At 45.8% G+C, this 10388-nt stretch overlaps 2 protein-coding genes across 4 annotated transcripts in view; one reads left to right on the forward strand and one right to left on the reverse strand.

The window, feature by feature from the left end:
* The window catches only part of BORCS5 (BLOC-1 related complex subunit 5), a 102158-nt gene extending 98486 nt beyond the window's left edge, over nucleotides 1-3672 (reverse strand). The window contains exons 1-2 of one of the 3 annotated variants that reach the window (XM_045293278.1): nucleotides 3604-3672; nucleotides 975-1118 (exon numbers count right to left, since the gene is read on the reverse strand). In XM_045293278.1, the coding sequence (XP_045149213.1) occupies nucleotides 975-1118; nucleotide 3604 (145 nt within the window). In that variant the 5' untranslated portion in view covers nucleotides 3605-3672. Of the gene's footprint in view, nucleotides 1-974; nucleotides 1119-3079; nucleotides 3184-3207; nucleotides 3578-3603 lie in introns of those variants that run through there. The other 2 variants (XM_004716212.2, XM_045293279.1) reach the window with 2 other exon arrangements.
* Nucleotides 3673-3706: 34 nt separating this feature from the next.
* Nucleotides 3707-10388, forward strand: part of MANSC1 (MANSC domain containing 1) — a 29022-nt gene continuing 22340 nt past the window's right edge. The window contains exon 1 of the mRNA XM_004716229.2: nucleotides 3707-3775. The gene's annotated coding sequence lies outside the window, so the exon portion shown is untranslated. The remainder of the gene's footprint in view (nucleotides 3776-10388) is intronic.

Raw genomic sequence — 10388 nt, forward strand, 5'->3', positions numbered from 1 at the left:
GGACATCTGGTCACCTTACCTACGAGAGCAGGTCTACTCTGTCCTATGAGGTTGCTATGAATCTGAATCGACTCGACGGTAGTGGGTTTTCTGGTTTTAATCTTGGAGAAGGATTGGTGGTTCAGTGGTTAAATACTCAACAGCTAATGGAAAGGTTGGTAGTTTAAACCCACTAGTCTGCTTCTCTGAGGAAGATAAGGCAGTCTGCTTCTGTAGAGATTTACACTCATGGAAACTCTATGGGGCACGATTAAGTCTCAGAGGCAGAATCAACCTTAGAGAAGTGTTTTGTTTAGTTTCAATCTGGGGAAAGGGGGGAAAGGGAAAGTGAGGGCTTCTACTACAGCAGAAAGCCTACTCCACTCACAGAAAACCAGCTCGAGTGCTGAACAGTTATGGACATAAGAAAACCATGGCTGTCCGATGCTAACCAGATGGGCTGACTATATGCACCGAACCATACATCTTCCCCTCATTTAAGATAGTTGTTAGGAATAATTATAATCTTACCAGTGGCCATGGTAAAATTATAACTGGTCAGCACATGGTCCAGATCACATACAAGTTTTGTGGATAAAGGTGAGGACCAATGCCAAGAACACGCATTCCCTCAGTCCTGACTTTGTACCAGACTCTATTCTGAGGGCATGTAATCCAATGGGGAGCAAAGCACAGTCACGGAGCTCATGGTCTACCAGAGAAATGCAGACAGGAAGCAAACACACTGCAGGAGACCGCTGGCGATTCAGTGGTTAGATAGAGCCAATGAACCAACGATTATGTGCTAGAGAGAAAAGTAGGCCGGGGGAAAGGCTGCAATTTTACATGGGCTGAAAAGATTGCTCCATTGAAAAGAAGCCAAGGCAGCAAAGGCCTACAGGAGATGAGGGAGTCAGGTGCTCACGCAGGGATATCTGGGAGAAGTGGACTCTGAAAAACCTCCATTTAACATAAGGCCAAATACAACCCCTTACCTTTCAAAAGTGGCTGGAAGGTTGGAATCTCTTGTAACTTGATGACATCAGGGTCGTTGCTGACATTCCGTGAGGCCTGGGAGCCTGGAGCTACCACCACAATATCATCCATCCTGGCTCTGTGCTTCGCTGGAGAAGGAGTCACTGAGAATAAAGTAACACTGCTCAGGAGGTGCATGCTAACTGGCTGCCTTCCCTCACCAAGCCGGTTTCTGTCCAGTCATTAGGATGTTTTCACTCAAAATGAAAACCAAAGTTATCTTGCAGTGGGGGCTAAGGCGGGGTGAAATAGGGAACCCCTTACATTTCCATGGTATTTTAAAGAGCTCAAACCTAAAACACATATGGAATAGCTTCAGAATTAAAAATGTTATTTACATCAAAGTCTTAACATGTCTTCATTGATTCTCCTAACATGTGTCTCACTTAACGGATGACAAAGCTCAGCTGTGACTTATCAAAGGTCTGCAGTGCTAGAAAGAGACTTGGGAAAGGAAAGGAAGGACTGTGGTACACAGAACCCCTCCCTGACACCAGGCTTGCAAAGCTGTTTAACAGCACTCTCTCAGGCCAGCTGGGCCTTCTAGAGCTTTGTCATAGGGGGGAATCACCCCAAATGATGAGTCCATTCCTCTCAAGATCAAACTTACAGACATTAGTCCAAGGTGAGTGGAAATAACCACCAAGTCCATTCTAAGCATAGGCAAAATTCAGAAATTTGGAGGACTGCTGGAGAAGCAGGTCAAATTCACATTCCCCTGAGAGATTGTAATCCCTTAGGAGGGAAGTGATTCAAACTAAAAGGATTCCTAAAACCAAGCATCCTCCTCTCTCCAACTATCTCCCTGGTTGAGGCACAGGGCTTTACACTCTAGAAGTTAGTATTCATTGTCTTCATTGTCATGCCTCAAAGGCCCATCCAGAGATACCGTAGAACTGCCTCTCCTAGGGCTTGGCATTTGTTCATTTAGCATCTCTGCTATTTCCACTGTTCTTCATGAAGACTTAACTCTTCAGGTAACTGATGTAAGGTTCTATAGAAACTTTCCTGATACTAATTGTGATTCCCTTCCACCCTAAAGCAGACAAAAGCCAACTTCATTACTTCCTAGCCTCTACCTTTTCAGTATAATGAGGTTACTGGGTGGACTAAATGTAAATGTACATGAAAAATCGGCCAATTCTATTATCAGGATTGAGTCTGTGCTGTAGGTAGGTGTGGAAGCAAACATATTAAGAAGATGCCACACCTCTTCCTGGCTTCTGGCCTGACAAGAGACAAGAAAGCAATAGATAATAATGACAACTGTAGTTGATACACAGATCTGGCATTGTGGAAAGCTAATCAGTGCTGTGCTAACCATTAATGTGCCCATCTAGACCCCAGAATGCAAGTCTCAATTAATCCTGAAGAACATCTCTCAGTGTGGGCTGCACATCAATCCACTAACTTGTATATTTCTAGTTTAAGAGGACTGATTAGTTCAGGGGTGCAGGGGCACTTTTTAGGCCCAGATTTAACTCGGTTTGGATTGGCAGGTGCAGACACTCTTGGTTGTCAGGGGTGTTTGAGTAACTGAAACAAAGCTGGGCCTCAGCTGAGCACCAGCTGTTTTATGTAGTGATCACTCACTGTGTTCCAGGCGCTTCTATTTCAAATACTGACAAACTCTTAAAATGCACAGGGAAGAACAGAGGGAAACGCCAGAGCCTGCAGACTGGGCAGTGAAAGGGGAACTGAGATACCATCTGAGAAATTGTTTCTGGGAGGGCTACACCTTCAAGCCAAGGGTTCAAAGTGATGATACACCTATCAAATGATACATCCTTTCTCAAAATACTTTTAATTTTAAAAAATACCCCTGAGACTTTTCTGCCTGTAATTCTTAAAAGGTATTCTTAGAGGTCTGGGCCATAACCCAGTCACTGTGTGAGCCAGATCTCACTATCTTCGTAGAGCGTACTAACACCCAAAATAAATGAGGTCAAGTCTCTCAGGGAGTGAGTTAGCAGGGAAACAGTGAGCATGTGCGCCCAGAATGACTGAGCTTGCTGTCACAGGGACCCACTCCCATCAGAAACATTAAGTTTAGAAAACTAGTAACCTTTTTTGGAGGGGAGGGTTTTCCGTGCGCTCCCGTCCACCAGCCCCAGACCCCTCTAGGCTGGGTGGCGGTCCGCTCCCCAAGCGGACAAGGCCGGCTGGAGGAGGGTGGTAGGTTAGGACACCGACCTGAGGAGTTCAGATCGTTGGGTCGGCTCTCGGCCTCGGAGCTCTGCTCACTGCCCATAGTGCCGGCCGCGGTGGCCACGGAGGAACGGCGGGATTGGCGGTGACCGCTCCGGCGGGGAGACGGGGCCGGGGCGGGGGCCGGGGACCGAAACAGGGAGGCTAGACTGTGTGGGCGCCGCTGGGGGCCAGTGTGGAAGCACGACGCACCCAGGCCACGTAGGGGCGCGGGCGGCGGCAGGCCATCGGGAGGCCCTATTAGGTAACAGACGTGCAAGGAGGCACAACAGTTACACGCTGCTCCGGATCCGTCTTTGGGGGAAACGAGGGGAGGAGGCGACAGGGGACACCCGCCGTCAGACGCGTCCGCCGCCACCGGGCGGCGCCCTTTTCACTCACTCGCTCCGCTTAGCTGGTTCGCTCCTTCCGGGACGCAGCTAGGCGGCGCCGGCTACGCGCGGGCTTCACTTCCGGGTTAGAAGGCCCCGCCCCCGGCCCGAGGGAGGGGTGGGAAGCCTTGCGCGGGCGGCGAGCGCGAAGCCGCCTTAAAGAACCAGAGCCTCCGGAAAGGGTAAGCCCTGTCCTCTGGTAATCCTGGGTCTTTTAAGTACCAACCAGGTACTAGGCACTTACTTGATGCCTATCCTTGCAACGACTTTACAAGATAGGTATTTTAAACTGTGCTTGGCAAATGGGAAACCAAGGCCCAGAGACAAGTTATATGCCGTCGAGTCAGTTCGACTCCTGAACCAAGCGCTGCCCTGGCTTGCGTCGTCCTCCCAGTTGTTCCTATCCTTGAGTCCGTTGTGGCAGCCACTCTGTCATTCCAGCTCGTTTAGGGCCTTGCTCTCTTTTGCTGTCCCTCCACTTTACCAAGCATGTCATCCTTCGCCAGGGGCTGCGCCCTCCTGACAACTACGCACAAAGTACGTGAGACGAAGTCTGGCCATCCTTGCCTCTAAGGTGCACTCTGGCCGGACTTCATCCAAGACAGGTGTGTTTGTACACGGTACTTTTCAGTATCTTATCCAGCACAATTCAAACGCATCAACTCTTCGGTCTTCCTTATTCAGTGTCTAACTTTCATATTCATATGAGGCAATTGAAAATACCAGGGCTTCTGTCAGGAGCCTCTTAATACTCAAAGTAATATCCTTGCTTTTGAACACTAAAGAAGTCTTGTGCAGCAGATGTACCCGGTGCAACACACTTTTGATCTCTTGACCGCTGCTTCCACGAACATTAATTGTGGATCCAAGCAAGACAAAATCTTTGACAATTTCAGTCTTTCCTTTATGTATGGTGATGTTACTGGTTGGTCCAGTTGTGAGGATTTGGGTCTTGACACTGTGTTGTGATCCATCCTGAAGACTGCAATCCTTGATCTTCATCAGCAAGTGCCTCAAGTCCTCCACATTTTCAGCAAGCAAGGTTGTGTTGCCTACATAGCAAAGATGGTTACCATAATAACCCTTCCTCCAATCATGATGCCACATTCTTCTTCATATAATCCAGCTTCTTTGATGATTTGCTCAGCATACAGATTGAATATGTGTGGAAGGAACATACAACACTGGCGCACACTTTTCCTAATTTAAACCGTGCACTATGCCCTTGTTCTGTTCACAACTTCCTCTTGATCTGTGTACAAGTGCATGATGTGATGGCATCCTTCTCCAGGGACTGGTCTCTCCTGACAATCTATCCAAAATACATGTGATGAAATCGCACCATCCTGGCCTCTACAGAGCATGTTGGCTGTCCTTTTTCCAAGACAGGCTTGTTTGTCCTTTTAGCAGTCCATGGTACTTTCAATATTCTTCACCAGTACCACAATTCAAACGCATCAATTCTTCTTCGGTCTTCCCAGACTAGTGTAGGATTTGAATTCACAACTGTCTGGGAGCTGAGCCCCTATTTAAATTCCAAACGCCAGGAATGTGGTAATGAAAGACTGTATAAAAACTGCTAGGAGATGGAGGAGGAAAGAACTGGAAATGAGAGGGGGGGGGGAGTAGAAAATACTGATTCACATGTTATGTTTGTGCATCTGCAAGGAAAAGTGAATGCCCCTTCAGTGGATTCTATGAAGTTTCTAAGTATCTTGACAATTGATGACAAGCTTCTCTGAAACTCAAAGATGCCTGAAGGAGTGCAAGGAAGGAGGGAGGCTGCTGGTTTGGGCAGGTCAAGGATGGAGACCCAGGAGTGGAATGCTATTGAGGTGTTGCATGGAGCTGGAGTTCTTAGAACTTTGCAATTCATTTATGTTATTTGCTTCATGAAATTTCAAGCAAGGGTCAATGAAGAAAATCTCGTATTTTGTGACCAGTGAAAGAAAAGACATTTTATTGAATATATACAGCTCCAGCTATGCAGCGCTAAGTAAGAAATACAAAGCACTCAGCTGTCCATCTAGTTGAAGGGTTTTGTGCTTAAAAAACAAAGGAATGGCAGGGAGTTGATGATTGGTTCCCTTCAGCTGTGGAATCCTTTGAAATGTAAAAATAGGCCACATGGCTGGGAGGGTAGTACTACCTTTTACTCTTTAAGTGAGTGTAGTTAGGTGACAGAAAATGCAGTGGCTTGGGTCAAGAGCACCTTAGTCTTCAAAGAGACAGCCTTGCTCTTTAACACTTTAAAGAGGTCTTGTGGAGCAGATTTACCTAATGCAAAAAAATAGTGTAAATGAAAGTAAATTCAAGATTCTGTAGATAGCTGTATCTATAGAACTAAAATTCTACCACCTTCGGGTCAGAATAGCCTGCTGAGGTGATATTTAATTATAGCCTAGAGGTTTACATAAGCCACCAGGCTGATGGGACTGAGAAGGCCTCCTAAAGTTAATGACCTTGACTCCCCTCCTTGATCGATCATCTTTTAGGAGAGGGAGAGAAGACAAAGAAAAAAGTGAGGAGAATAACTCATATTCTAACTATTGTCCCCCCTCTTCCACATCAAATGTTCTTGTGTTCCATGTTCTAAGCCATACAGATGTGATAGTTTTTTGTTTCCTTTTGGATGAACTCTTGCCATTACTGATGAACAGATAAATAAATGTAGTATATCCATCAAAGTAGTGTATGGTGCAGGACTGTGCAGTGTTTCATTCTATTGTGCAGAGTCACTATGAGTCGGAACTGACTCAATGGTACATAACAACAACACCACCAGCTAATGGAATACTAATCAACAACGAGGACTGGAATAGTGATAGTGATTCATGCCACAGCATGGGTTAAACCTTAACAACATGGTCCCTCAGAAGACAGGCCTGGTGATCTTTTTCCAAAAAGTCCCAGCCTAGAAAGCCCTGTGGAGCTGTCTCAGCACATGTGGAGTCACCATGAATTGGAATCAATTTGATAGCTACCGGCAACAGCAAGTGTGTGTGTGTGTGTGTGTGCGCGCGCGGGTGTGTGGAGAAAGAGCTTCTCTGAAACTCAAAGATGCCTGAAGGAGTGCAAGGAAGGAGGGAGGCTGCTGGTTTGGGCAGGTGCTGAAAATGTCCTAAAAATGCATACCATTGTGCAGTTTAAATTGGTGAATTGTATGATATGTGAACTATAACTCAATAAAGTTGTTATTCAAAACAAGATGATTCTGAAGTAAAATGATTCAGTGGCACAGCATCTACTGGAAGCCTATAATGTACCAGGCACTGGTGAGAAGCTAGATTTAAACTTCCCAAGACCTGGCCCATATCTTTAGGAAGGTATAAAATAGGACTCTGTTGGAGATGAAGGGGGTAGAGGTAGGAGATATCTGAGCACTGCTGCCTTTTAACACACTTAGAATCACTTCCATATGAGCAGCAATCTGTGTGGCCTAGGTATGCAATAAATAGCAATTGAACAGCCTTTTCAAACTTGCAGAGCACTTTGATATAAATTAAACCTGTGCAACCTGCCTGTACAATTACATACAAAGTCTCCTAATACTAGAGAGGTGAAGTGGTTTATTCATGGTCACAGAGCTAGAAAAGCAAAAACCTCAAACTCAATGCCATCAAGCTGGTACCAACTCATAGCAACCCTATAATAGGACAGGGTAGAACTGCCCATGTGAGTAACTGTTTATGAAAGTACAGAGCCCCATTTTTCTCCCACAGAGCAGCTGGTGGTTTCAAACGCTGGGCCTTTGGATTGTTGCTCAATACATAACCACCACACCACCAGGGCTCCTGGGTCATAGCAGTAAAACAAGGGCTCACACTTTCTGAAACTTAGTAGATGCCTATCCTCTGAGCTTTATGGTAGTTCAGTGTTTACATGTTGGGCTGCAATCCATATGGTCGGCAGTTTGAAACCACCAGCAGCTCCTCCAGAAAGACGGCTTTCTACTCCCATAAACAGTTACAATCCCCGGAAAACCACAGGGGTCAACTATGAGTCAGCAATGAGTTTGCTTTTCTGATATCCTTTCCAGGCTGACTCCTCCCATGTTCTTTATCCCCTTGCCTGGCAGTCCTACCCATCCATCCAGTCTCTGAGCTGGAAATCTGCGCATCCTCACACCCCACATGCAACTAGTAACCCGGTCCTGGAGAACCTCTTGCCTAACCTCTCTTAGATGGTTCTATCAACATACTCAAATCCAAACCTCATTATTTCTTTCACTTCTTGGAACATAGACCCCCCTCCCCCACCCAGCCTCCCTTTCAACCCCTCCTCCACTTTATGGGCAGAGGATTTTCTAGAATATCAGTCAGCTCTCTGGACTTGCCACTGCCCTCCTAAAAACTTACAATAATGCTGATGGGTCAGGACAGGTTGTAGCGCATGGCATGCAAGCAGAGTCTTGCTCTGGCCTCAGTCTTTCCCCTGTCCCCCTTCATGTTCATCTGACGTTGTCTATAGGGCCATGTTCTTTCTTTTACTTCCTTCCGGAACCTTTTCCGAAGCCCACATTTCAACTTAGATGTCCTTCCTCTGAGCCTCCTTTGCATGTTCTGTCATCACATTTATTCTGTACACAACCGCTCATTTGCTCATCTGTTGCTCCAACTCAACTATAGGCATCTTCAATGTAGATCAGATGTCTGATTGCTCTTCGTTTTCTACAACATATTCTCCACACGTGTTCTCTGAATTTTTTTTTCCTTCCACCTACCTCTATACATAAAGTGGATCTCTAACGTAGAAGAAAGCCAAGAATGTCAACAGGCACCATGAGTGACAAAGGACAAGAGTTCTCATTTTAACACCTGGTTCATGTCAAACGAAAAAATTTCTTTTTTCCTTTAAGCTTTTCTGTCACCTTTGTTCACTGGCATAAAATGGGTGGGGGGGGGGCGGGTAGGAGTTGGATGGAAAATAGCTTCCATGATGTCTGGTTTATTGTGTCACAACACTGGATCTGAAGTTCCTAAGTGGAGAAAGGTCTACTTTGTGCCCAGCTCTGGCCTGCCTGGTGCAGGAGGATTCAAGGACTGTGGCCTTGATCCTCAAGTGTATTGTCTGCAGAGATAAAAGTACATGCTCACCAATCTCTAGATAAAGGTACATGTGCACCCACGAAATCACTGCAGTGGGAAATCACTCTTGGCTTCTTTTTCTTGACAGCCCTTTGGCACCAATCTCTTGCAACATTACTGTAATGCAAGAGCAGATCGTTCTCTGGATATAGCTACTCAGGTTACTTTCACACAATGGACAGTTGTTGTCAGGCCTTCTCGGTCAACATTTGCCTCTTCTAGCTATTGGTTAAGAGCAGGGTGCAGCTTGGTTTGTAACTGGCCTAGAATGATAATCTACTATTGCATCAGACTTGACGTTTGAAAGTTTTTTTGTTGTTTTTTTAAGTGATTAAACCAGGAACCAGTTGCCCTTGACTTGTGTTGGGGGTTTAGTTAAGTTGCATTTGTGTGTGTACGGAGAGGAAGGAGGCTTGATAGCACTGTGTTAGAGACATCCCGACTGCAGTTAGCAGTTCAACCGACCACCCACCAGTTGCTCCTTGTGGGAGACAGTCGTGGCAGCAGCTGCCCACTCCCCAATTTGAGCACCTAGAAGCAAACTCTAAATTATACCCCCTCCCTCCTAAATTTTAAGATGAATGGACACTGATAACCCAGTAGTCCAGCTGGTCCAATCAGGTATTTTTCATATTTGTGGCACCCCAGTCCTTCTGTTCTTCTCTGCCCTGCCCACTGGACTTGCAATGGGGACAAGTGCTCCCACCTCACCTCTCTTGATACCTACCACACTTGAGGAAGGCCATTGGGCTATATTGAATTGAAATTGCTCAATGGTAACCCCTTCAAGTAGCGCCCGGGTCTGGGGCCATATCTGCCATACCTTTAGAATATTTCTATGTAGCAGTTGGCTGTCCAGAAACATCACAGTCTTAGGCCAGTTCTACTCTGACCCAGTAAGCCTGAGAAAATTTGAGCCTGTATTTTACTACTCACTAGCTCTGTGACCTTGAATAAGCCACTTCACCTCTCTGTAAAATTAGGAAAGTTGGTAATCTACTTTCTAGGCAGGTTACATAGGGTCAATTTTGTAAGATTGCAAAGGATCTCTTAGGAGTAGAAAGCAACTTGATAGGAATGGGTATATAGGAAAGGCAGGCCCAGGAATTTAGAATCCCGCTAGGAGCCCAGGGTCACTCTTATCCTTTCAACCAGCTAACAAACACCTTTTAAATATTTACTGAGCATCTACGGTGTACCACGCACTTCGTTAAGTGTCAGAGAGGGATGTACTGTTTATAACTTGCCTCATTGTTTGCATCATTATGTACAAGCCTCCGCACAATAAATCCCACAGAATTCCAGATGTCTTCCAGGAGACTCGATTAGCACAGGAGTACTGCCAGCCCCCCTTGAGGAACTGTTGTGCTTTCCATTTATGGAAACTGGAATTATCATTTGCATAAATGTGAGGGCACTTTACAAAACTTTCGTGGAAGAAATGGAATTAAATACACTGGGATTTTCCCATAAAGCCCCTCAACCCCACCCCTGTATGCCCCAAACAGAATGCATGATAAACTCCTGAGCATCAAGAAACTGCTGTCAGATGGACATTGGGCCTCTACTCAAGTACTCCCTCAATGCAAGAACACTTTGTTCTATTAAACTGGAATTCTATGATGCTCACCTTCCCAACACAATTGCTGAAGACAAAGCGGGTGCATAAGCAAATGTTGAGAAAGTTGATGGTGCCCGGCTATCAAAA

This window comes from Echinops telfairi, unplaced genomic scaffold (assembly GCF_000313985.2).
Source record: "Echinops telfairi isolate 266 unplaced genomic scaffold, ASM31398v2 ScPeMD7_1957;HRSCAF=2489, whole genome shotgun sequence".
Lineage (NCBI taxonomy): Eukaryota > Metazoa > Chordata > Mammalia > Afrosoricida > Tenrecidae > Echinops > Echinops telfairi.